Source organism: Rana temporaria, chromosome 5 (assembly GCF_905171775.1).
Source record: "Rana temporaria chromosome 5, aRanTem1.1, whole genome shotgun sequence".
In the NCBI taxonomy this organism is placed as follows: Eukaryota; Metazoa; Chordata; class Amphibia; order Anura; family Ranidae; genus Rana; species Rana temporaria.
Window position 1 is genome coordinate 86950395 of NC_053493.1, and position 26505 is coordinate 86976899.

The following is a 26505-nucleotide window of genomic DNA, read 5'->3' on the forward strand; positions in this document are numbered from 1 at the left end:
GCCACTCCCTTGGCCTTGTTAGTATCTGACAAACTATAGTACCATTGCGGGAATTGTGGCGAGTATAGCTTAACAGATGTAGTGTGGGTCAAGTAAGTTTCCTGAAGGAAAGCAATAGAGCAGGCAGAATTCTTTAGTTCCCGCAACAATTGATGCCTCTTAGCAGCCACACTAAGTCCCCTTACATTATATGAGGAGATGTTCAGGGTAGCCATGACCTCAGTAGGAAGCAACTCAACGAACCAAATAGCCATGCGTGCCGGCAAATTGGGGTAGGGAGGGAAATAGGAAGGAAGGGGAGGGGGTGAAGAAAGAGAAGATAAGAAGGGGAAATGAAGAGAAGAAAAGAAAAACACAAAAACATAGGAGCAATATCACAACAGTTCGTGGAACGATTGGGATTGAGGTGACAAACACGCAGAAATCTGCGGAAGTCCCAGTGGGGATGAGGGGAACCGGCAGTCAAAGCGAAATTTACGAAAAAAATAACAAAAAGAAAAACTAGACCGCTAATTCCCAGCAACCCCAAAAGGAGAGGGGCGGGGAACAATGTCCCCATCAAAGATATCAAAGTGGAGCTAAAAGCTCCGTCAGCTATCGACCTGTAAAAAAACAGAGAATTATCATATAAAGAAACCAGCAATGTATAAAACATAAAAGTAGCATTCTCCAAATACTAGGTCAACCTGTTAATTAAGGTGACATGCATTAAACATGGCGCAAAAATAAAAATAAAAAATAAAATAAAAAAAGGGGGAGGAGGCGCCAGAGAGCAAAAAACAGGAAACGGTTCAGTTTAAGTGCAAGATATCAACATCAGAAACATGCCAAGAAATGTTCAATGTGGCAAACAAAACTTCTAATAGTAAAAATGGAGATATTAAACTGAATCAAATGCTTTTTTTTTTTTTTTTCCTGTGAGGAGAAATGCTAGAAGGGTAAGTGATTGGGTTCACTGGAGTGCCTCACCCATTTTTCTGAGACGAGCTTGGAGCAGAGATCCGCCCCTGTTTGGCAGGGGTCTTCTTCCACTGGGAGGAGCGAAGCGTGGTGAAAGTGGGAATAGGGTTCTGCCAACCCGGGAGCTCCATGCGCGGCAGGTGAAGATCCTGTAGAAAGGTAGGAAGGTCCTCAGGGAACCGCAGCGTAGAAGAGCGGCCATTCTTGGTCGCAATTAAGCATGCTGGAAACCCCCATCTGTAGGTAGTCCCATCACTTCTAAGTTGCTCCAAAAGTGGTTTTAGAGCCCTGCGGCGGTCGAGGGTTTCCTTTGATATATCCGGAAATATGTTAAGAGAGGCTCCATCAAAGTCAATGTTAGGGGTGTTCCGAGTTTTGACCATGATAGCATTTTTATCTTCGAAATAATGAAGGCGGCATATCACATCTCTAGGTAATTCAGAAGAAAGATTACGAGGTCGAAGAGCGCGGTGGACTCTATCAAACCGTAGAGGGTCCATGACTGGCCTGCCTAAAATGGTGTTGAAGATGCCACGGAGTGAGGGTTCCAAATCGCTATCACCAGTCGCCTCCGGTAGGCCGCGGATGCGCAGATTATTTCTGCGGTTACGGTTTTCAAGGTCTTCAAGTTTGTATAGCGAGGCCCTGTGAGCGTATGCTAATTGAGTGACAGTGTCCTGCAATTCTTTAATGGCAACTTCATGTGAGTCCTGGCGTTGCTCTGTTTCCTCAACTCTTCCGAGAAGGTGGGCCATGTCTGAGCGAACCGCAGAGATGTCTTTTTTGATCGATTTCTCCATATTATGGAACATGCCTGCCATTTCCTTTTTAAGTTCATTCAACAAAGAGGACATATCGGAACCGGTAGGGGAACCGGGGTCATCCATTACGTCCGAGCCACAGGATGAAGCCGGCGAACTTTCACGGATAGAAGCAGCGTGGGAGGCTGGAGAGATAAGAGATCTTGAAGCTCTGGTTTTATTGATCATAGAGCTGGGACTTTCCCTCTCCGCTGCCAGAAACCGTTTAATGGAACCTACAGCGGCCTGATGTAAAGTTGAAGCCTTGGCGGAGCGTTTGTTTATTGTTGAGCGGGAGGCAGAGCCTTTAGAAGGCATTGCTAGTTATATTCAGGTCGGTAGCTAGACGGAGTGCCGTTTAAGCGCTATCTCTTAGCGACATGTGAAGAGTAACCGTGCACCAGGTTTTAGTGCATGCAAAGTAACTTTAAATAGAGGAAGCTGTTCAGTACGGTAAAGGAACGGCAGGATAGTATAAAAAAGGGGGAAAAATTCCAATATAATATAAGAATACAGGCTGTGGGTATGTTTCAGGGAATGTCCAGAGTAATGTTTCGTTTAGTTACTTGCAGGGATCATCAGAGATGTGAAAGTCTCAGTGAAAAACAGGATGGGGTGCACCAAGATGGCCGCTGTGCCACTGCTGGGCCTGCTTAAATACAATTGGATAGTACTCAAATATACCCCCAGATAAATATAGAGCGCTGCTTACATCTTGTGGGGTGACAGGTGGGTGATGAGGAGTAGCTAAGTGTGCGAGAAGGAGAGGGCCTGTGATTTGGGTGAACCAAGATGGCCGCCGGACCTCCAAGATTAGGCCGGAGCCACGGGGCTCGAGTATCCAGGAAGGGGAGCACCGCGAACCGTCATCCGGCGGTATTATTAAAAGAAAAAATAATGGGGGACCAAGCTGCCGCTGGGCAAGGCTGATGGCAGATGGATACTGGTGCCGCGGGTCGCGGGCGGGCGGGGAGCCGTACCTGAGGCCGGAGGCTGCCGCAAGGTGGAAGGCCGCGGAGGGACGGGCGTCGATGGCAGGCTCTCCAGGCGTCGCAGCTCGGATGGATCCGTGGGTCACCTCCACAGGAGATGGATAGCTGTCCGAGCTACATCCGGGTGCAGACAGCAGTGGAGGATCGGAAGGCCCCAAGATGGCGGAGGGCTCCGACAGAGCAAGGCCCAACTTCGTCCAGGAGCAGGATCCGGGGCCAAAATCAACAGCGAGACCCCAGGTTGGTGGCTGATGCTGTTCAGGGGTGTCTATTGAGGGGTTGGAGCCTTGTTAGGGCAGCAGGGAGCGGCGGATGGGAACGGATGAGCGATTGGTGAGAGGAGCTCTGCAATACACGTCCGTCCTGGTGCACGGTCAGACACGCCCCCCTTAATTTATTTCACTTAATGTTGGACCATGTTTTTATAACTAAATAAATACGCGTTTATATTCATATATTTATTTCCGTTTTTGCGCACTTGCATATCAACAATTCATTGTTGTTATGTTTTATTTCCAACACAGATCAGCACCGTATTTATGAACAACTCCACATTCACACATAATCTCCACATTTTATTACCACAATATAATTCATATCGGTTTTCATTTATATTTATTTAATAGCACTTTACCTTTGCAGTATATTTATATATATTTATTTATTTATTTATTGCATTTCTTTGTATGTTTTCATATACACTTATAGGCCCCGATTCAGATACAACTTACGGCGGCGTATCTCCAGATACCCCCCCGTAATTTCAAATCTGCGCCATCGTATCTTTACGCCGATTCTTAAAGGCAGATACGTTGAAAAATTAGGCTTCCTCCGCCGACGTAACTAGCATACGCCGGCGTATAATTGTGTGCAATTTTAAGCTGGCCGCTAGGTGCCGCTTCTGTTGATTTCCGCATTGAATATGCAAATTAGCTAGATACGCTGATTCACGAACGTACGTGCGCCCGGCGTATCAAGATACGTCGTTTACGTAAGGCGTCGGACCGGCGTAAAGTTACCCCTCATAAAGCAGGGGTAAGTCATGTTAGGTATGGACGTCGGAAACGTACGAACAGCGTTGTATTTTACGTTGTTTGCGTAAGTCGTCCGTGAATGGGGCTGTGCGTAGGTTACGTTTACGTCGACTAAGCATTGAGCGGGCGTAATTTACTTTGAAAATTCAACGTGATACTGAGCATGCGCACGCATGCGCCGTTCGAAAAGAGCGTCATTTACGTGGGGTCACCAAACATTTACATACAACACGCCCCCTACCAGCCTAGTTTGAATTAGGCAGGCTTACGCCGTGTCACATACACTACGCCGCCGTAACTAAGCCCGCATTCACACCTAGGCGTTTTTACGCCTGTAGCGCTACGCCGCTGCCGCCAGAGGGCTGAAAACAGATGTCCCTCTATGGAGATGGTTCACATCTCCACGCCGAACGCCGGACGCCTGTCGCCTGCCGCGTGAAAAAAGGTCCCGGAACTTTTTTTCAGGCGTCTTCGAGCGTTCGGCTAGGAGATAGGAATCATCTCCATAGAGGGGGTCATCTTGGGGCACATCTAGGCAGACAATACCGGTGTTTTGTCGCCGCAAATCGCGGTACAAAACGCCGCTATTTTTACCGCGATTTGCGCCGCGATTTCGTCCGCCTAGATGTGAATGCAGCCTTAAAGCGCAAGTTGTTTCTTAATACGGGACCTGCCGCTCTAAGTTAAAGATAGGCAGATGTTTCTGAATCTGGGTCATAAAGTCTATATCATAAAATGTGTTTTAGGTTAGAATGTCACATACACATGTGTGTTTTTGTTTTTGATTGTTTTTGATTGTGCAGATGCTGTTCTGACCATGGGTTGGGTCCGTTTTAATCAGGTATCTAATTTTCTAATGCTGTGCAGACCAGCTTTAATTGGTTTGGATGCATTCAAAGTTTTCTATTTAAATCCTTTCAGATCCTCATACAACCCAGCTATGACTAAGCATCTATCCATGATGTGAAACATGTTAGCTTTTTTTCCCCCTATGTCCACTTTCTACCATTGATTGCAGTGTTGCATGAATTTTTGGATGTTATACAGCTTTGGATTTTATCCTTTGTTTATTTTGTTTCAATAAATCGCCTATCAGAGTGTGGCAATCCAGGAACATTTATTTTTTCCACAGATCAGCGCAGAGTCTGCACCTGTCAGTACTACAGGGCGGGAGCACAGCATAGGTCGCAGGGTTATGAGACGGGAGCGCTCGTTCTGGTAAAACTAGCGTTCGTAATGGAGTAAGCACATTCATCATGCTGTAACAGACTGAAAAGCGCAAATCGTCTTTTACTAACACAAAATCAGCAAAAACAGCCCCAAGGGTGGCGCCATCTGAATGGAACTTCCCCTTTATAGTGCCATCGTACGTGTTGTACGTCACCGCGCTTTGCTAGAGCATTTTTTTTCACGATCGTGTAAAGGCAAGGCTGTCTTAACGATCGGGTTGAAAAAAAACGTTGTTTTTTCTAGACCATTAAAAATGTAATTTTTTACAACCCGAAAAACGGTCGTGAGTACGCGGGCATAACTCTAGGTATTAGTGCTTTGTTTTGTCTGATGGCAGGCTTCACCTCTTGTATTCACAGCATAACCTTTATCAATACATTTATTTCCCAGCATAAAACTCATGCTCGTAGTCCTCTGTATGGCTACAATTTTTCCTGAGACCATAGAACTGGCTTTTTACTAGGGGCAATGGCAATTCCTATTATGCAAATAAGAGTTTCTCCCTGTCAATTTAAAGTGATTCTTGAACATAACAATGTTCAGTCTAGGAAGACTGATGCCTTTAAAGCAGGGGTCTCAAATTGGCGGCTACTGCATCGTTTCTTGTCACTCATTTTCTTTCTGTGAGTTCTAGGAGATCATCCCATCCCACCCCAAACCACATCATAAGTCCAACCAACGTCATAGAGATGAACTGCATTCTGCCCTCTAATGTTCTTCGAAAACTGATCACTCCTGTGGGAGCCATGTTATTTCTCTACTAAATTCAAAATGTTATTAAAACTGGAAAAAAACATGTACAGTTCATGACCAGGAATGCAGATCAGTATAACATTTATTTAATCTGGTTTCCAAACAAGAATTTTTTTCCTTAAGACACAGTGTGCGTTGATGTCCCCTTTAAAGTTATTGCTGCCAATATAAAGATTCTATGTATAAGTAGAGCAGCTTTCTGGGAAAGAGGAACACCATTTACCACAAAAGAATTTAGGCAAATGATTCACCAGTACCATAGTCCATGAAGAAATCCTGGAACAATGAGCACAAAAACAAGTGAGCAGTAGGGATGAGATTCGAGTTCGAGTCAAACTCATGTTCGACTCGAACATTGCCTGTTCACCTGTTTGGCGAACAGCGAACAATTTCAGGTATTCGCGGCAAATTCGAAAAGCCATGGAACACCCTGTGAAAGTCTATGAGAGAAACCTAAAGTGCTAATTTTAAGGGCTAATATGCAAGTTACTGTCCTAAAAAGTGTTTGTCCCCCAGGGGACATGTATCAATGAAAAAAAAAAGTTTTAAAAGCGGACATTTTTTCGGGAGCAGTGAATTTAATGCTTAAAGTCAAACAATAAAAGTGAAATATTCCTTTAAATTTCGTACCTAGGGGGTGTATAGTATGCCTGTGAAGTACCGCATGTTTCCCGTGCTTAGAACTGTCCCTGCTCAAAGTGTCATTTCCGAAAGAAAAAAAGTAATTTAAAATCACTTGTGGCTATAATGAATTGTCGGCTCCCGGCAATTCAGAGAAAAGTCATTCATAAAAAAAAAGCGTGGAGGCCCCCCCAAATCCAATTACCAGGCCCTTCAGGTCTGATATGGATATTAAGGGGAACCCCGCGTCAAATTTAAAAAAACGTGGGGTTCCCCACAAATATCCATTCCAGACCCTTCAGGTCTGGTGTGGATTTTAAGGGGAACTCCACCCCAAATTTAAAAAAGAAATAACGTGGAGTTCCCCCAAAAATCCACATCAGACCCCTTATCCGAGCACGCAACCTGGCAGGCTGCAGGAAAAGAGGGGGGGCAAGAAAGCCCCCCCCCTCCTGAACCGTACCAGGCCACATGCCCTCAACATTGGGAGGATGATTTGGGGGTCTGTGACCCCTCAAAGCTTCATGTCCCCATGTTGATGGGGACAAGGGCCTCATCCCCACAACCCTTGCCCGGTGGTTGTAGGGGTCTTATCGGAATCTGGAAGACCCCTTTAACAAAGCGGACCCCCAGATCCTGGCCCCTCCATGTGAATTGGTAATGGGGTACATTGTACCTCTACCATTTCACTAAGGAAGTGTAAAGAATTGTAAAAAAAAACACACACACACCGTGGAGAAAGTCCTTTATTTAAAAAATAAATAAAAAATCCAGCGGTGGTAATCCACTCTCGGTCTCCGCTCCAACAATGGAAACTGCGACAGGTGATCTCCTCTCGGCCGGGGTCCAGCGATGAGACAATCTCTTCATCCAGGTATGGGGACATGTTGAGGGCATGTGGCCTGGTACGGTTCAGGAGGGGGGCGCTCTCTCGTCCCCCCTCTCTTTTACTGCGGCCTGCCAGGTTGCATGCTCGGATTAGGGGTCTGGTGTGGATTTTTGGGGGAACTCCACACCATTTTTTTTTTATTTGGGGTGGAGTAACCCTTAAATCCACACCAGATCTGAAGGGCCTGGAATGGATATTTGGGGGGAACCCCACGTCATTTTTTTTAAATTTGACGGCAGGGTTCCCCTTAATATTCATACCAGACCCGAAGGGCCTGGTAATTGAATTTGGGGGGACCCCGACGCTTTTTTTATGAATGACTTTTCTCTGAATTGCCGGGAGCCGACAATTCATTATAGCCGCGAGTGATTTTAAATGACTTTTTTTCCTTCAGAAATGACACTTTGTGCTGGGACAGTTCTAAGTACGGGAAACATGCGCTACTTCAAAGGCATATTATACAACCCCCCTAGGTACGAAATTTAAAGGAATATTTCACTTTTATTGTTTCACTTTAAAGTGGAGTTCCACCCATAAATATAACATTACATCAGTAGTTTTAAAAAAAAATCATTAGTCCTTTAAGAATTTTTTTTTTTTTTTTAGATGCCTTCAAAGTGTTTTTGCTAGGCAGAATAGTTAATCTTCCCTCTTCCTGCACCTAGGTGCTTAAGCTTCACCGCACAGACTCCTGGGAATGTAGTGGGTGTAACTTTCCAGGAGTCTGTGCACTCCCCAGTCTAGAAGAATCATGTGACTTGGACAGTACAGGTGCTGAAAACTGATCTGAAAACTATTACATTGCTTGTGCAGCACTGAGCATGTGCGAGATCTGCAAGGCTGAAATCCAGGAAGTCATACAGTCTGGCTTCATGATGCCCACACCTAAGATGGCCCCAGGAAATTTATATTTTATAAAGTGTCTAAATGCTGTAACAACCTAACAAAATGGACCATAGTTTACAGACTAACTTTACTAGAATACATTAAGCTTGTGTATTACAGGGGTATTTATATTTAAAAAGTGAAATTGTGGCCGGAACTCCGCTTTAAGCACTTTAAATTCACTGGTCCCAAAAAAGCGGCAGTTTTTAAAACTTTTTTTTTGCTTTGATACATATCCCCTGGGGCAGGACCCAGGTCCCCAAACACTTTTTAGGACAATAACTTGCATATTATCCTTTAAAATTAGCACTTTAGATTTCAAACGTTCGAGTCCCATAGACTTTAATGGGGTTCTAAAGTTCACACAAATTTTTGGTCTGTTTGCAGGATCTGGTGCGAACTGAATGTGAGGGGTGTTCGGGTCATCCCTAGTGAGCAGGTGGATGGCTGGTCCATGTCTGCTTCACTTATGCAGAGCGGACACAGACACAGCCTGCTCTCCTTTATGGGCTGTTGGATGTAAACAGATCACCTGTTTATTTACACCTGACTACCACCCAATCAGTTCACCCATGTGAAAGGGCCCTTACTGTGAATCTAGCCTTGATTGTACTCAGATGAAGAGATCAGGATTTCTGTCTTACAGTATGATGATCACAAAGCCAGTCCTCACAACATTCAGCAGATGAATGGGTGATTGCTTATGCAACTAAATATTTCCAAAAAGTTGAACCAGGTTTGTAAGGATCTCCACGTTGAGGTCAGTCAGGAAACACGTAAAAGAATGTTGACAATGTTGAAATAATTGTATTTATTAAAATCATAAATTTTGGTTACCTTAAAGTGGAAATAAACCCTCCTATCCATTACAGCCAAGGATGCTGCCATCTTAGTCTATGTGTGATCTGCAGTTGTTTCGTGATACTCCACATGTGATCAGCTATGACACCAGCCATTTAATAGGCTTGACAATTTGGTTGAAAGCAAAAGCAACTGTGACAGTTATCATTTACTACATGCCTTGAAAGTAACTGTTTTGGGAAACAGTTAAATCATAGTTACATCAATCAGGTTGAAAGGGATACAAGTTCATCTAGTTCAACCAATAAAAAGAAACATAAAAATAGAAAACCTCCAAATACACAACCCTATATCCACAGTTGACCCAAGAGAAATGTGTGACAGAACACACTGTCACTGTGTGTTTTGGAAGGAGCTGTGGGCTGGCCTACTACCTACAGGCTATGGCCCAGCAGAGAACAGGAGATTTGGAGGGCTATTTGCCATCTCCCACCACCTGGAGAAGATGCCACCTCCCTCCAGACATTTGTGTTCGCGGTCGCCGGTTCGTTGGAACCAGGTGAACGCGGTATCAGTGGCAGGGCTCGTGGAGTCGTTTCTGGCTACCTAAACCTATTGGCCTGGCTGGGATAAATATATACTTTTGTTCCACAAACAATGTACTTTTAGCTGATAAAGGCATATACAAGATGGCGGTATTCCCAAAGTGTGGGGCTACGGGACTTGGGGACAAAATGGCATTGAGATAATGTAATGTAATGTGATGCTACATCCCTTCTCCCCCATCCCCCCTCCTGTTGCTGTGTTTAATTGTGTTGGGTCATGGCATGTAGACAAAAGTCTGGAGACACCTCCCAGCAGGGGATGTGTAAGGAGGGGCTGCCTGCTTATCATAATTCCTTTATGTGTTTCAACTGTAGTTTGAATATACAAGTGTTGAGTTTCCACTGGTTCTTCCTTGTCCCTACCCCCCTCTATGACAAGGCTAAGGGGAGTGCCCCTAACTGTGTTTAAAAGTGTATGTTTCGTACTTAATAGAGAGTTTTATGCTCTGCATGTTTAACCCTCAACACCTGTGTGGCTTGTCTCGTGATTGAGTGGTTAGGGGCTGGTTATGGCGAGTCTGCAGGCTGCGGGTGCGTTTGGAGGACAGGAGACACAGGTCTGGCGGAGGCTCCCATACGGGGTATCCGAGATCCGTCACAAAAGGCAAAAACAAAACAAAAAAATTAAAAAAATAACTTCTCAATAGAGAATATATTCAGTTCAGCTAATCTTTCCTTAATGCTGAGCTCCTCCATGCCTCTTATCAGTCTGGTTGCCCTTCTCTGCACTTTCTCCAGTCCTCTGGTATCTTTTATGTCTACGGGTGCCCAAAACTGAACTGCATATTCCAGATGAGGTCTTACTAATGATTTGTATAAAATGAAATGATATCTCTCTCTTTGCAGTCCATACCTCTTTTTAACACAAGAAAGTATTTTCTACCCTTAGAAGCTTCAACTTGGCCTGATATTCTATTATTTAGTCCAGGGGTGTCCAAACTTTTTTCAAAAAGGGCCAGATTTGATGAAGTGAACATGCGTGAGGGCCAACCATTTTGCCTGACATTCTTTGAACCATTAAAATTTGGTCTAAGTGTGTTCGTTCGAGCACTAAGACACTGCCCAACAAGAATTCTCTTGCCTTTGTGGCTGTATGTGGTAAAGAAATGAGCGTGGGCGTGTTATTTGGATATACCATATTTACTTCACTTTAAGAGGGAAGTTTTAGGGAAAAAAATATCAATAAAAAAACTGTGAAGCAAAATAAGGGTCATAGCCCATCAATGTTGCCTAATCAGTGCCCATCTGCAGCCTCACCATTGCCATGAATGCAGCCTCTCCATTGCCATGAATCCAGCCTGATCGATGTCCATCTGCAGCCTCGGAGGGAGGGGGGGCGGGATTAGCACCAACAGATTACATACAGGAGAATCTCCTGTTTACACAGCAGCCTCTTTAATACAATTTCTCTCGCCTCCTATGATAGACAGAGGAGTCGTCCAATGGCAGCCCAGGAGATGGGACTTCCTATCACAGATGTCACTGAGTAAACAGGAGATTCTCCTGTATGTAATTTGACAGCACTCATTCCCTCTCTTCCTGTCCCCTCCGAGGCAGCGCCGATAAATACAGTATAGTTTTCCAAATTACCAGGGGGGCCACATTAAACTGGAACGGGGGCCGCAATTGGCTCCCGGGCCGGACTTTGGACATGCCTGATTTAGTCTATGATCTACCAGAACAGCCAGATTCTTCTCTATCATTAACTCCCCCAGCTGTTTAAATCATATGTGTTCCAAAGTCGCTCAGTTAAATAGTGCATTAAAGTGAAATTCAAGTTTATACTTAACTAGTCTTAAAAATGTCCGCTTCCCCTATGCTAACTATAAAAAATTATGTATATCCTTCTCTTTTTTCAGCCGTTCTGGTTTGGTGATGTCACAGCACCCAGGCATTCCCAGCCTGGATTGAGCACTCTTTCCTCTCCCCCGCAGCCGCATTTGGCTGATATAGGGAAACATGTGACCAGACTGGAACACACTGAATATTTAAGTTTGTAGTTTTTTTTTCACACAGGTTAGTCAGCATAGGTGTTAGGAGGAGGGAGAGGACATTTTTAGGACTAGATATAGGTGTAGGCAACCCATACACAGTGCAATATTCTTTCCTGCAGCCACGGTTTGCAGGAAAGAAATTTGCATGATTCCCCATCAACACAGACAGTGTTGACAGGGGAATTCCTCCTGTTGAGCAATTGCCTGCTTCCCGACAGGGGGCTGAGGGAAGCCGTTCCTGTCGGAAGAAGCCAGTGATTATCGCTAGTGGCTATAGCAGCCGATAGCAATAATCGTATGAGAATACAGCAGGTTGGTTGTACCCAAATTGATCGATCGTTCAACTTGGTACATTCAGCCTGCCCATTATCTGTTTGAATCTAAGGGGATACGCATCAAAGAACATGTCAAAAACATTGAAAGTGGGTTTCCAAACCACAGCGTATCCCGCCACTTTGCACAAGTCCATAAGAAGGACCCTTCACAGTTGAAGTTTTGGGGAATAGTTCCATATTATAGACCATGGCGAGGCGGCCACAAAGTTAGGTCCCTTAGCCAACTAGAATCTAAATGTATCTATTCTATGGACACCCTGGCACCCAGAGGACTCAATATTGAGTTCGATCTGAACTGCTTCCTGAGTGACTTCTAGGGATCCCCTCACCATCCTCCTTGGCCCATCTTACCCCTATCACCACTTTTAGGATTAATCTGGTTACCAATGTATGTATATGCTAGCCGTGTGTTGGGTGCTGCTCTATACAGTGCTTCGTTCGGTTTTCCCACAGCCCCCCTAGGAAGGAGGGGGTGTGATGGATACATTATATCCGGGTTCTTCCCTCCCCATCTAGAGGCTCTTGCTAGAAGTGGCATGTGCCTCTTTGCTTCTGCCCCATCTCATACCCACCATTTTTAATGTGAGTATTTTATATTTTTTTATATTCACATGCTCCTTTGTTTTCGCCTTTAGGGGCACTAGTCCGGTGCCCCACACAATATGTCCATAGGCATATATGGTACCTGCAAGTGCCTCGCTGCCTCTTGGGTACCCCTAAGGAATGCATTTGCCAGCAGCCAGGCGAGTCCTCCTATACATACCATGGTGTGTTTTGTAGTGTAATTTTATCCTAAATTAACATCCTCCTTGCAGCCCGCATTCATGGCCAGTACCCATGGTTAAACTCATTCCGTTTTTTTAACTCGATACAATTCAGCCTATTACTGTCTGTTCGGTGCGCTCCAGCATCAAATGACACACTAGACGACCCAGGCAAAATGGTGCCGCTACCGGCATCTGCTAGCTCAATACATTCGATGCTGGCTCCAACAAAATGGCCGCCGAACGTCCAATTATCCAGACCTTATTTAAATCGTGACCTGTGCTCCAGCGATATCCCCTGATGAAGTTACGTGATTTGACGAACACGCGTCGGGACTAGAGCACTGATTGGTTGCAGCATCCGACGGACGGCAGACGAGCGCGGTGCTCGTGGATGTTTCGATCGTTCTAAGTCTGCTCCATGTGAGTTTTTAGATGTTTTTTATTTATTTTAAATAAACCATTTGTACGGTATTAGGCAATGTGCGTCCCTCCTTCTCTCTCCCCTGTCCCCACCACCACCATCTCTGAATGAGCGGCTGGTGTCATTGACACTTGAAGGGAGGAATTCCTGTGGCAGAGTGAAGCTAGAGAGAAGCTAGGACCTAACGAGTTCGGCGCTCGTGGAGATAGGCACGTTGTCTTATTACACTGTGTAAGTTTACATCCACTTACCTAGATAGAGGTTCCCTGGTGGTGACAGGACTACACCATAGTGTCTGTGCTTGTATCTCCCACATGTACGGCCTGAGACTGAGAACCACCAGTATTATTCATTCACATCCCAGGAAGACATCAATGCATTGAGAGGTTGAATCAACACATACTGTCTTGGCTTTATTTGACAGATCTGAGGTAAGCTGCTAGAATCACAAACGGTGTGGGCTGCACGTGTTTTGGATTCGCTGCGCTGTGCATTTTTCACTGACCTGGCTTTGGAACTTTTACTTCAAAATATTCACTTACCTACCTACCTATTTGTTTCACTCGGACTCCTGGTTTTCCTATTTGATGTGAAATTGGGACTGGCACTGAACATTCACCGAATTGTATATCTATTTTGCCTTTTGCTTATTTTGCTTATTTTGTGCATTTTGTGCATTTTTGTTTTTGTACCTATTCACCTAGTCACAAGTGCATAGATTGTATTTCTCATTGTGTACGTACATTACACTTCCCTATCCCCCAGCCCCTTGGGCCCATTTGTGGCTCTCTCCCCATTTTTTTACCCCCCCCCCTCTTCACTTCACCAGCCCCTTCCACTGCCATTTTTGTTTTTGTTTTTTCAGTAGTAGTTCCTCACAGCGCAGGCATCATACATATCTTTTGCATTACCATTTTGTCTAAAATAGGATAGACCTTCCTTTGTTTGCTGCAGTGTACCCACTTTAATTTACCACTCACGTCTCTCCCCCCCTCCCCTATTGTTTAAGTCACTTATGCCAGACAGCGCAGGAGTTTCACCTACCACTAAGCCAGTTCCTGTTGAACCTGCCGAGATTTGAACCGTGTATGGCCAGCCTAAGACTGTAATTCTACTTTAAGATCGGCTTGTAAATTGGAGACATCCTGTTGGAATGTTATTCCACTACATAGTTTGGTGTAATATGGAAACACAGAGATGTTGTTATTAGTAGGTTAAGCAGTAAGGAATGTTTAGTTACACTTTAAGCCTCGGTTCACACTATGAACTGCATGTGAATCACACAGGAACTGCACTACATTCATGTTCAATTCACATTCGATTCAGTGCAGTGCGATGTGAGCCCATTCACTTTGAATAGGCTCCAGTTGCACCGTATCACACGAAAGTTGTGCATGCACCAATTTTGGAACCGCACTGCAACCGGATTGCATGGTACTTTGGTACCATGCGATCCGGTGTGGGCAAACACACTGCGTTTGTGACCTGCATTTAGGGTGTCGTTAAGATTGCGCTGAAAGATCGCAAGGGCAGTGCAATTCATATGCGCATGGATTGCAGGGTTTCTCGCACCTAGGCTTAGAAGAAGCTAAAAAAATTATGTTGTGATAACAATACAAATGTTGGTATTAACAAAGAAAATAAAAGTAAACCAGTGAAACTTTTTTCTTAGTTTATCTGAACAAACTCTAGGAGTCCTGCCTCTTGACAACTCTGATCTCTGCATGGTCTCTGTATGCTTTTTAATAATCAAATCCACTCAACACCAGTGTATTTTATATAAGTGATATTTATAACACTGCCTGTAGTGATATGAACAGTCTGTTAGTGTGAGATCTGGGAGTTCACAAGGGCATAATATTCTTCTTGTTTATTCAGCAGTTGGTTGTGACTGCCTTGCTCTACCACCTTCCCGTTCTTTACCACCGCAATGACATCAGCATTCTGCACTGTGGTGAGTCGGTGAGCAATCACTATGCATGTTCGCCCTTGCCTGGCATCATCCAGCGCTTGCTGTACAACCTGTTTACAATGAAATCAGATTTCATAATAGAGGATTAAAACGTTCTGATACTGCTGTACATTTTGGGTAATCCTGCAATGCAATTAAAAAGGTGACATGTACATTCAAGACAATCAAGTTTCTAGTTAAGTTGAAATGAAAGATTTGCAGCATTTTAAACAGTGCACCAGTTTATATGTATATAACCTACCAGTACATATATTTATTTTTAAAAGAGAAGTATGGGCTTTCTTTTTATTTTATAATCGTACTTACCTAGGTGGATTCAGAATTTGTTCCCCCCAGATCGCTCGGTTCTCACAGCTCCCAGAGCAGAGAGCTGGTGACTGTCAGCCACAGCTCTCTGCTCTGCCCTTCTCTCTCGCTGGAGTGCTGGGCTGTGGAGGGGGCGATAACGCCCAGTTTAGCCTCTCAGTGGCTCCCTGAGAGGCTGGGCCAGGTACCGGTCCAGGCATGTGGGCAGATCCCGACTAAATGGCAGCGATCTTGCCTTGAGCCTGGAGCGGCTCTGTTACATCAGCAGACAGTGGACTTAAGCCCACTGTATGCTCAAAACGGGTCACAGGAGTTCAGAATGAACTTCACTCCTGTGATCCACAAGAGAAGTACAGCCGAACAAGCTTTGGCTGTACTTCTCCTTTAAAGGATAAGTTCAACTTTGGCAACATGTAACATGTACCCACTGCTTCAGCCGATCCCTGACCACACCGCCTCTAGTGACAGCGAACCAGGGATCTTCTCCTTGAACTCACTGCCATAATTTATATTATGTTCTATAAATGTAAGAACTACAAGTAACAACATCCTTTGTGGTTGTCAGCTATGTAATTCTCAATGAACTACCAGGAAGCTGTTGAGCATTCTAGGTAGTGCATTGTTTCTGCCTGCTAGTATGAGGTACGATCCAGGGACGTGCGGTATATTATACATGAGAAAAAAATATACATAGACCTTCAATTATTATAGCACAATATCTATTACCTTTTCACTTTCAGTGTCAAGAGCAGAAGTGGCTTCATCCAGCAGTAAGATTTTAGGCTTTCGAACAAGAGCGCGGGCAATGGCAATCCTTTGCTTTTGTCCACCTGAAAGCTGTGCTCCCTTATCACCGACCCGTGTGTTATACCCCTGTGTTGTTAGACAAGCACAAAAATTTACTTAAAAAATATTAATAGGAAAAAGTTAATTTAACTAGCAAGGACAAAATTATTTTACTTCTGGTAGGCTCTTGATGAAGGTGTGAATGTTGGCTGCTTTGGCTGCTTCTTCAATCTCCTCCTGGGGAACAAGTCTACTATTGTCTCCATATTGAATATTCTCGCGAATAGAGAAGTCAAAGAGAACTGGCTCCTGCAACACTATGCCAAGCTGAGACCTCAACCATTTCAAATTAAGAGATTTAGTATCGATTCCATCAGCAAACTGAAACACAGAAATCTGGGTTATCATGGAAGGCTAAACTATAGGAAATAAGCAAACCATTGAATGCATGGTAAGTTGTATCATTAGGACATCAGTGGTAGTACCCCAACTTTTAGCATGCACAGGCCAGTTATGTCCACATGCTTTAACTGTGTGCCAAAAGTTCTGGTTTGTTATACTGAGAGCAGTGGTGCATTTCAGTTTTGTCCAGCCCTAGGCAAGACTAAAATTGGGCCCCCCCCATCTAAATTTGTCCCATCCCTTCCTGTTTAAGATCCACCTCTTCATCTGTAAGAACTCCCTTACATCAGGGTTCCCAGCGTTCTCCCTTACACTGCCATTCCTCAGCCCCCCGCAGTGTAGGGCACTACAAGTCCCAGCAAAGCAGGCTGCCATTCCTCATTAAGGCACTATGCTGGCACTTTAAGTGTCGTTTTTAGGGGACTGAGGTATGGCAGTCCACTAAGTTGGGACTTGTAGCGTCCTCTCTAGGGCACTGAGCAATAACAGGCCACTATGCTGGGACTTGTAGTGCCCTCTGTGGGGTACTGAGGATTCCTTAGTCCCCTACAGTCTAGGGCACTACAAGTCCAAGTATAGCAGGCTGCCATATCTCAGTCCTGGCACTCCAAATGCCTGCATTGTGCGGCCCATCAGTACCCCCCCCAGACACAGCACAAGGAGACCACAGCGGCAGCCTGCTTACTCCCTTGCTGCCTTACACTGATCCTTCCCCACTCTCCCCTTACATGATCAGTGTCCTGCAGATGGGTCCCCCTCCAGAGTCCGGGCAGCATGTCTCTTTTCCGGCTGGCAGAAGGGAGGCGGAGCATATCGGGATAAGAGGAAGAGGTTACATCCTCCTCTAAAGTGGGGCCTGTGTGAGCACAGGGTGGGCATCAGGCAGGATTACCCCATGTAAAACTCTGATTTTACTGCCCTCCCCCTTCTGGTGCCGTCAGGCAGCTGCTTAAAGGGGTTGTAAAGATAATTGTTTTCCCCTAAATAGCTTCCTTTACCTCAGTGCAGTCCTCCTTCACCTCATCCTTCGATTTTTCTTTTAAATGTCCTTATTTCTTCTGAGAAATCCTCACTTCCTGTTTTTCTGTCTGTAACTCCACACAGTAATGCAAGGCTTTCTCCCTGGTGTGGAGAAAGCCTCTTGAGGGGGGAGGGGGCAAGCAGGAGTGTCAGGACGCCCACTAACACACAGCTCCTTTCTCTATCTGCAAAGTAGAGAGTGTCCTGACACTCCTGCTCGCCCCCTCCCCCTCAAGAGACTTTCTCCACACCAGGGAGAAAGCCTTTGCATTACGGTGTGTAGTTACAGACAGAATAACAGGAAGTGAGGATTTCTCAGAAGAAATAAGGACATGTAAAAGCAAAATGGAAGGATGAGGTAAGTGAAGGAGGACTGCACTAAGGTAAAGGAAGCTATTTAGGGATTTTTTTTTACCTTTACAACCCCTTTAAGCTGTCTATGACTTGTGTCGGTCCTGCTTGTAGTGTCCCTTCTGCCTGGAAGTGGTGCAAAAAAAATGCTGCCCAAGGCAAACACCTGATTGCTTTGTGGTAAATACACCCCTGACTGAGGGCAGGGTGCAATTTTTAATGAGAAGACAACCTATCTATAGCTGTAATGAACTCAGATCTCTCTCTTTAAATTCAGTGATTTAGTTATAGCCCATTTCTCCAAAAACAACTGATGGTAATACACTTGTCTATCCTGAAATGGCCTGGAGCCACTAAACACATCAAATTACTTTCTTTCTTCTTTGACCATTACATAGAGATTTTCCAAGTATAGCCATAATTTACTTGATCCTCATTTCACTATCACACTGGACCATAAATCAAGGTTGAATTGGGCATTTATGACCACTCTGAGTTCATTCTGGGTATAGATATCTATTTGTGATGGTCAACAACACGGGTTGCCTGGCTGTCTGTTGAGATCACGGGGAAAAATGTAAGTTTTGGAAAATTGCTTTTTCTAAATCATTATGTTCAATAAGCTCCTAAAACGTTTAAGGGTCTAGCTTTAAATACTCCCTTTTGATATAAACTGAGTCATGGTTTCGTTTTACTAGTTGTTTTAATAAGAAAAAAAAGGAATATGATTGTTTCAGTGAGTTATGAATGTGATTATGAATGTGAATATGAATGTCAATGGCTTCACTCCTGAGCAGGGCCTTGAGCATAGTTTTCCTATATCAGTGATTATATGTACTGTATTCTTGTACATGCATCTTAGAAAATAAAGAAACAGAACTAAAAATGATCATACAAAATATAGTTAGATACGTCACACGTATAGCCTACTAACATTGTTCTAATTGATGGAAATAACACTATTTACACAGATAAGAATAAACGTGTATATATAGGCAAACCTCTAAATACAAAGTTGAAATTAAAATTTCAAAGTATAATTCTGTTCAGTCAGTCCTCTTTACCAAACACCCCTGCCATACACTATACAAGGTCGGGGCCGCCATCAGGAATTATGGGGCCCCTTACACAGCTTCAGGAATTGGCCCCCTGGTGCTGCTGCCTCAAATTGAGAAGCGGGGGGGCTGCCGCGAATTGAGAAGCGGGGTGCCACGAATTGGGGGGGGGGGGGTTGCCCTGGGCACCTCTGGGCCCTTTAATAAAAAAATAAATATGTTTTTTTTATAAAAAAAAGGGGGGTTGCCATCTGGGGCCCTGGGGACCTCTGGGTCCTTTAATAAAAAAAATATAGATATATATAAAAACTGCATCTGGGGCCCTGGGGACTACCGGGCCCCTTACAAAGAAAAAAAAATAATAAAAAAAAAAGGGAGTTGTCATCCGGGCCCCTTACTGGTGTACTGCCTGTACCTCCCCTGATGGTCCTGATTATTTACTTTTCTCCACTGCATTCAAACAATACAAATTGGTGAAGAATGATTGGAAGGAGCAGCATCTCTTTAATGAGATAATCTGTGTTCTCTTCCAATCAAGAAGTGCTATTTGTTCGATTTACAGTACTGGTAAATTCAGTAAATCCTGCATTGCAACTTCCTCTCTTTGTATGAAAGTACTGTAGATATGCAGTGTATTACAGGAGGCCAATACAAAGGCTGACTGGGGTACTTTTTTCTAAATAATATGTAATAATAATACAAATTTTGATAAATTAATGACTGTAATAAATTGGGGTGGTTTTATATGCCTAAACTTACACTTGAGGAATGCAAGCCCGACAAGGGGTGGCTAGGGTAAATGTCTACCTGTATATATTTTGTAGAAGATGTGTAATAAAATATTTTACCACTTGTCCTTCTATAGGGTCATAAAACCTCTCCAGTAGCTGAATCAAAGTACTTTTTCCACAGCCGCTGCTCCCCACTAATGCCAGAGTCTGGCCTTTAGACACTTTAATACTGAGTCCTTGTAGAACATGAACATTTGGTCTTGTTGGATATACAAATCTGAGCTTGTTAAATTCAAGATTTCCCTCCAACTCATCCTTAAAAAACAAAGACAAAAAATATACAGTGTTATCAACAAAGTTTAATATCTCAGCAGACTCCAGTTATACAAAAATGAAAGACAAACTGAAAACTTTTTTTTTCTTAACACCCCAAACGGATGGCAATACAGTGGAACCTTGGTTTACGAGTAACGTGGTTAATGAGCGCTTAGAAAGACGAGCAACTTTAACCCCTTCAGTACCGGGCCATAGTAAAAAGACGGCCTCAAGGTGGCTCTAAATTGCTGGGAGGCCGTCTTTTTATGGCCTCGGGGTCCGCCGGCCACTGGGGGGCACGCGTGCCCGTCGCTGAGATGCCAATGCGCGTGCCTGGCGGCCGCGATGTCCGCCAGGTACCCCCGATCGGCAGTGACAGAGCAGGGACGTGGATCTCTGTGTGTAAACACAGAGATCCACGTCCTGTCAGGGAGAGGAGACTGATGCTGTGACCCTTGTACATAGAAACACAGCATCGGTCACCTCCCCCAGTCAGTCCCCTGCCCCCACAGTAAGAATCACTCCCAGGGTACACATTTAACCCCTTCCTCGCCCCCTAGTGTTAACCCTTTCCCTGCCAGTCACATTTATACAGTAATCAGTGCAGTTTTATAGCACTGTTCGCTTTTTAAATTTGAATAGTTCCAAAAATGTGTCAAAAGTGTCTGATGTGTCCGCCATAATGTCGCAGTCCCAATAAAAATCGCAGATAATAACCGCCATTACTAGTAAAAAAAAAATAATAAAAAAAATGTCAGAATTTTATCCCCTATTTTGAAGCCGCTATAACTTTTGCGAAAACCAATCACTATACGCTTATTGCGATTTTTTCCCCCCCAAAATATGTAGAAGAATACGTATCGGGCTAAACTAAGAAAAAAATATAGTTTTTTTTTATTGGGATATTCATTATAGCAACAAGTAAACAATTTTGTGGTTTTTTTTCAAAATTGTCGCTTTATTTTTGATTATAGCGCAAAAAATAAAAACCGCAGAGGTGATCAAATACCACCAAAATAAATCTCTATTTGTGGGGAAAAAAGGACGTCAATTTTGTTTGGGAGCCACGTCGCACGACCGCGCAATTGTCAGTTAAAGCGACGCAGTGCCGAATCGCAAAAAGTGCTCTGGTCTTTGACCAGCAATATGGTCCGGGGGTGAAGTGGTTAAGAAGCACAGTTAGGCTAGGTTCACACAGGTGGGAGTGATCTGTGGTGGATTTGCCTCCTCCTAAATGCCTGTTGATCTTTGCTATTTTAAAAATAACATTTTGCCCAGTGGTGTGTTTGGCTCACATCATGGTCATGTTAACTGTAAAGAGGGAGTTCAACAGGTGGTGCCGCCTGTCAAACTTAGCAAGCCAGTTAGAGAGAAAAGATCACCGCTCAAGGATACCAATTAAGAATCTCCTCACCAAATCCGAAGCTACGGGTGCTGGCAATGCATAGGATAATGCAAAATGAAGGAAGGATTTCTGGACAACCGCACTCCAAAACGTGTTGCTTTTATTGTAGGATCAAAAACACAGGATACATGCCACAGCAAACGGGGTACAAGCTAACACTTTTCACACTAAACTTTAGTGCTTAATCATAGCTATGATTAAGCACTAAAGTTTAGTTTGAAACGTGTCAGCTTGTACCCCGTTTGCGGTGGCATTATCCTGTGTTTTTCATTTTACAATAAAAGCAACAAGTTTTGGAGCGCGGCTACACAGAAATCCTTCCTTCATTTTGCATTAGCAAGTCAGTTAAATTTGCCATGGCTGCATTTTCTTTGCATGTGTGTGTGACCCCTTCCAGCTGCCTTGTTAGGCTTTCGGTGAGTGGTTAGGGGAAGTAGAAATGCAGCTGAACTGCCCGTTTTTACTGTCTGTGTAAACAAGGCCTAAAAGTAAGACTAGGATTACTTAGTAATTTTCTCTTAGGCCTCCTCAGTTTACCTCCGTGTTTCCCATGAAGTAACAAACGTTGAAAAGGTCAAATGATCGTACTACATTTTCTTTAGTGCTGACAAAAATTTCAATCAAATTGTTAGGGTCCTTTCAAACAGGCGGCCAGGGGGGAGTAAAAACTGGATGCAATTGATCCACATTTTTGGTGCTGCTCGGGTGTATACACATTGCTATGGCTGCATGCCACATTTAAAGCCAATTCTTTGCTAATGGAGACTAGTAAGGTCTATCTCTAGAGTTTCTACAGGCCCAAGCCTATGTGATGCTACAATATGGTCTACTAAAGCTAGGCAAAATTACTGACCCCTAAATAACCAAACAAATCATTCTTCCCACCTTTTTCTGTTGGCGGTGGAATTCATAAAAAGCACAGGTTGTTAAATGATTACATTTAATAACTTTTTTAGATTAATTTTGTCCTCGCTAGTATACTCTCTCAGGCCAGAGGAACATGACCTTTTAGATGAGAAGCCATGAGAATTGATGTTTTTATGAAGATTGAAATGTTGTTTCCTGGCTGAGCTGAGACTAAACCACAACCACCACCACAGGACATGAATGGAGAGGATCTGATTTCATATTTCGAGTCCTACTCATTTATATTATTTACTATTTCTGTCACAAGGAATCACTGTCACATTCTTATTTAAAATTGCTGCATTTCCCTGTGACAGCCTCGTAGGCTTTCTCAAGATTGTCTGTAGTAATCATTTATATGTTAGCTTGTAAAATCCATAAGAAGTTACATCTATTATGCTTTCCCTTCCATTCTCCACACATTCATTTTAGGAAGTATTCTAATTACTATTGCATAAAGGAACACCAACATCTACATTTTTTTTAGAAATAAATCCAACTAACTTAACAATGTTGCAACTGAGTGAGGATACGTTTAGGAAGCAGTATCATAAATATCTTTAATGGAAACCACACATGAGTATCTGAGTATGAGTTTCTGTTCAACACTTAAATACGATTTATACAATTAGGGAGTCAGATTACAACAGGGGTCTTCAAACGTTGTAATCAAATGGCCGATTGACCATCCGTTAAACTTAAGGAGGGCCAGAGTAGCCAGTATGAGTAGAAAATGCCACAGTGGGATTAAAACATTTTTTTAGTGGAGGGAGGAGAAGTACCCCATCATTGGTATTAGTGGGAGGAATAGTGCCCCATCATTGATATTAGTATGAGGGATAGTGCCTAATTAAATCAATAGGAGGAATTATGCCCCATTGTTGTCAATGGAAGCAATAGTAACTGCTTGTTGGCGTCAGTGGGAGGCATACTGTAGTGCAGTTGTCTCCAAACTGCGGCCCAAGGGCCGGATGCGGCCCTTTGCTTGTCTTTATCCGGCCCTTGGAGCACTATCCCTCCCAATGATACGAGACACTATTCTGCCATCTGAAACCAACAATGGAGCACCATTTCTCCCACTGACACCACTAATGGGTCACTATTCTTTCCTATGATACCAGCAATTGGACACTATTCCTCCCCCCAATACCAGATGTTTACTCCCACTGATGCCAGGAAAATTTCACTCTAGCTGGATAAAATCCGGCCCTCTAAGAGTCTAAAGGACAATAAACCGGCCCTTTGTTTAGAATGTTTGGAGACCCCTGCTGTAGTGCCTCAAGGGCCAGATAAAGGCAGGCAAAGGGCTGCACTTTGGAGACCATTGCCTTAGAAGGTAGTTGAACATGAAGCCACAATCTACCCAAAACATACATTTTTCTGCACCAGATCTGTGTGAGCTATGGACAGTTGGACACATTAAATTATGCTGTAAACACTCATACCCCAACACCTCCTTTCTCACTTAATCTGTCTCTCCCTCCTCTTAAGCACTTTTCCACCAGAGGCATTTTTTTTGCACACATATTAAAATGTTTTTGTATGTATAATGCATTTGTTTAAGTTTTTTGTGCGTGGGGACCAGGGAATTTGAAGAGGAAGTAAACCCTTGTTCTTTTTTTTTTTTAAATACCCTGCAAGATAAAGTCACAATGAGCTAGTATGCACAGCATACAAGCTCATTATGATTGACTTACCTGAGAACGAAGCCCCCAAAGTTCTCCTCCATGCCCTCCGCCATGTCTCTGGCGATTTTCTTCCTATGCCTATCCGTCCAGCTGCACTGATTCCCCCTGCTGTTTGGGCCCCCTCTCTCCCCGGGCCTCCTATAGGAGGACCGGTGGTCCCCCTCTATCAGCTGCCCTGCTTGCAATGCACTTGCAGTGCATAGTATATTTGCCTTTAGTACATCAACTTCCTAGTGTTTTGCTATCACATTGAAGACAGATATTTAATAACATAGTAGAAATGACAAGTCCTCTTTAAGGAGACTTCAGCAATATTGTAGATAGTAATCTCTTTGGAGTTTTTTCACTGGAGTTTGGGGATCAGCAAATTAATGTTTGCTGATCTCCCTCTTTTCCACCCACTATGCCCTTCCTAGGCTCGCAAGAGGGGCAACGGAGCTCAGAATATATAAAGAATGTAGTCGGGCGAGAGGGTATAAAAGTGATTGGGTGGCTGTAACTTCCAACAGAAAGCTGACAGTCAGTTTAAAACTAGTAAACAAAGTCCTGGCTACTATAGCAGCTAGGAATGTGTTTAAACCCCCTTGCTACCAGCTGCAGTTACTGTATAAAAAGCTCTGATAGACAAGTGGTTAAAGTGTTCTTTTTTTTTTTTTTTTAGGCAACATTTTTATAATAATTTTTAGTACATCTCTGCAATTCATGCACATTTGCCATATTTTGTCCAATGGTGGCTTCTTGTGGCTCATTCCTCCGCACCCTTCCCTGATGCATTTTATTCAAGAGCTTCATCTAAGGCCCCGTACACACGACCAAACATGTATGCTGAAACTGGTCCGCGGGCCAGTTTCAGCATACATGTTCGGTCGTGTGTAGGCGCGAGCGGGCCGAATTCCAGCAAACATTTGCCCGCCGGGCCTTTTCCCAGCAGACAAATATTCCTGGACGTGTTTTAAAAGCGTCCGCTGGAATCCTGCCCGCTCGGACATGTACGGTCGTCTGTACAGACCTACCGTACATGTCCGAGCGCCCGCCGTCCCTCGCATGCATCGAATGACTTCGACGCATGCGTGGAAGCCTTTAAATGGCAGGCCCGCCCACGTCGCCGCGTCATTGCCGCGTCATCATCGCGGCGACGATGCGGACACGCCCCGCGTAATGTTTACGCGCGGACTTCTGTACGATGGTTAGTACAACCATCGTACAGAAGCCCTCTGGCAGGCATGTACGATGAAAACGGTCCGACGGACCGGTTTCACCGTACATGTTTGCTCGTTAGTACCCGGCCTTAGACTTTACAATTAAATGATCATGAAACCAGAACTTGAAGTGCGGAATCTATTTTCCAGAAATCTAAGTAAAAACCCCAACCAGTGTTGTGAGACTTGCCTGAGTTCTCCTCTGCTGCACTTCAACACATCCCTGCATTGGTAAATTTCCCCCAGTGCGTTCAGAATAAAGTTAATCACCTACTGCTTTTAAAGAGAAATAGTTTTTGTATTTATGATATCTGGTAGTGTTTACTTTAATAGAATTATACATTCTATAGGAATAGAATAAAATCTATTTTGTTTACCAAAGTATCTCCTTCTTCGCTGTAGATGTCTATAGCTGGTTTTCTGTCCAGAAGTTGAAAAATACGATAAGCTGATGCCTTTGCTTTTCCAAAATCTGGTGCAAAAGAATTTGATTGTCCCACACTTATAGCTGCAAACATAATGGCTGAAAATACTCTACAAAAACATATGAAAAAGAAACCATAATTTAATAGTCAACCTAAAATAGATTCATTCTGTATGGTAACATCAATAGCCAACAGCAATCATAGATCTGAGTTTGGTTCATCCGGCATGCATAATCCAACCACCCACTGTAACCACCTTAGCTTGTCTTGTCCATAAAAACACAATAGAACAGAGATGGGGGAGGAGATGAGTCACTACAATGGGGAGACAACATTGATTAGGAGAGATCATATAACTTGCCCAGTCAATTGGATGTGTATAGGGTAAAATGGTACAGAGGGAAGTCCTAGGTGGACCTGTAATTTGCTTTGTCTGACTTGTGCAACCTGCTGTTGAATTAGTTGAGGGCTAGTTGAACTCATTTGGTCAGCACCCAGAATTTGAGAGGCAAAGCATTTTTTATACAGGTTTTGAGCAGTGGCATTCTCTACATGTCTACCAGGGACATACGTATAGGGTTTGCCATTGCGACCTGGCCCCATGCTTCAGGGGCATAAAGGAAAGAGAAAGGCACCTCTAAGTGCAGTGGTTAAAAGATTTATTACAGGCGCAATGGGATTAAAAACAATTACAGGATAGTAAGAGGTCATAGGCATATAATGATTAGTCTTCTCAGCCAGTCTTGTGATTCACACTCATACATAGACTTCATATTTAAGATGCCTATATTTTGTGATGCAGTTTTACAGCTTCATTTATTGCTGTCTATTCGAAGATAATGGTGCTCATTCTTTTT

At 43.7% G+C, this 26505-nt stretch overlaps 1 protein-coding gene across 1 annotated transcript in view; it reads right to left on the reverse strand.

Annotated features, from left to right (window-relative positions):
• Positions 1 to 14858: 14858 nt before the first annotated feature.
• The window catches only part of LOC120940145 (ATP-dependent translocase ABCB1-like), a 79309-nt gene continuing 67662 nt past the window's right edge, over positions 14859 to 26505 (reverse strand). The window contains exons 25-29 of the mRNA XM_040352817.1: positions 25601 to 25757; positions 19828 to 20025; positions 16326 to 16532; positions 16092 to 16238; positions 14859 to 15109 (exon numbers count right to left, since the gene is read on the reverse strand). Coding sequence (XP_040208751.1) covers positions 14912 to 15109; positions 16092 to 16238; positions 16326 to 16532; positions 19828 to 20025; positions 25601 to 25757 — 907 coding nt within the window. The 3' untranslated portion in view covers positions 14859 to 14911. The remainder of the gene's footprint in view (positions 15110 to 16091; positions 16239 to 16325; positions 16533 to 19827; positions 20026 to 25600; positions 25758 to 26505) is intronic.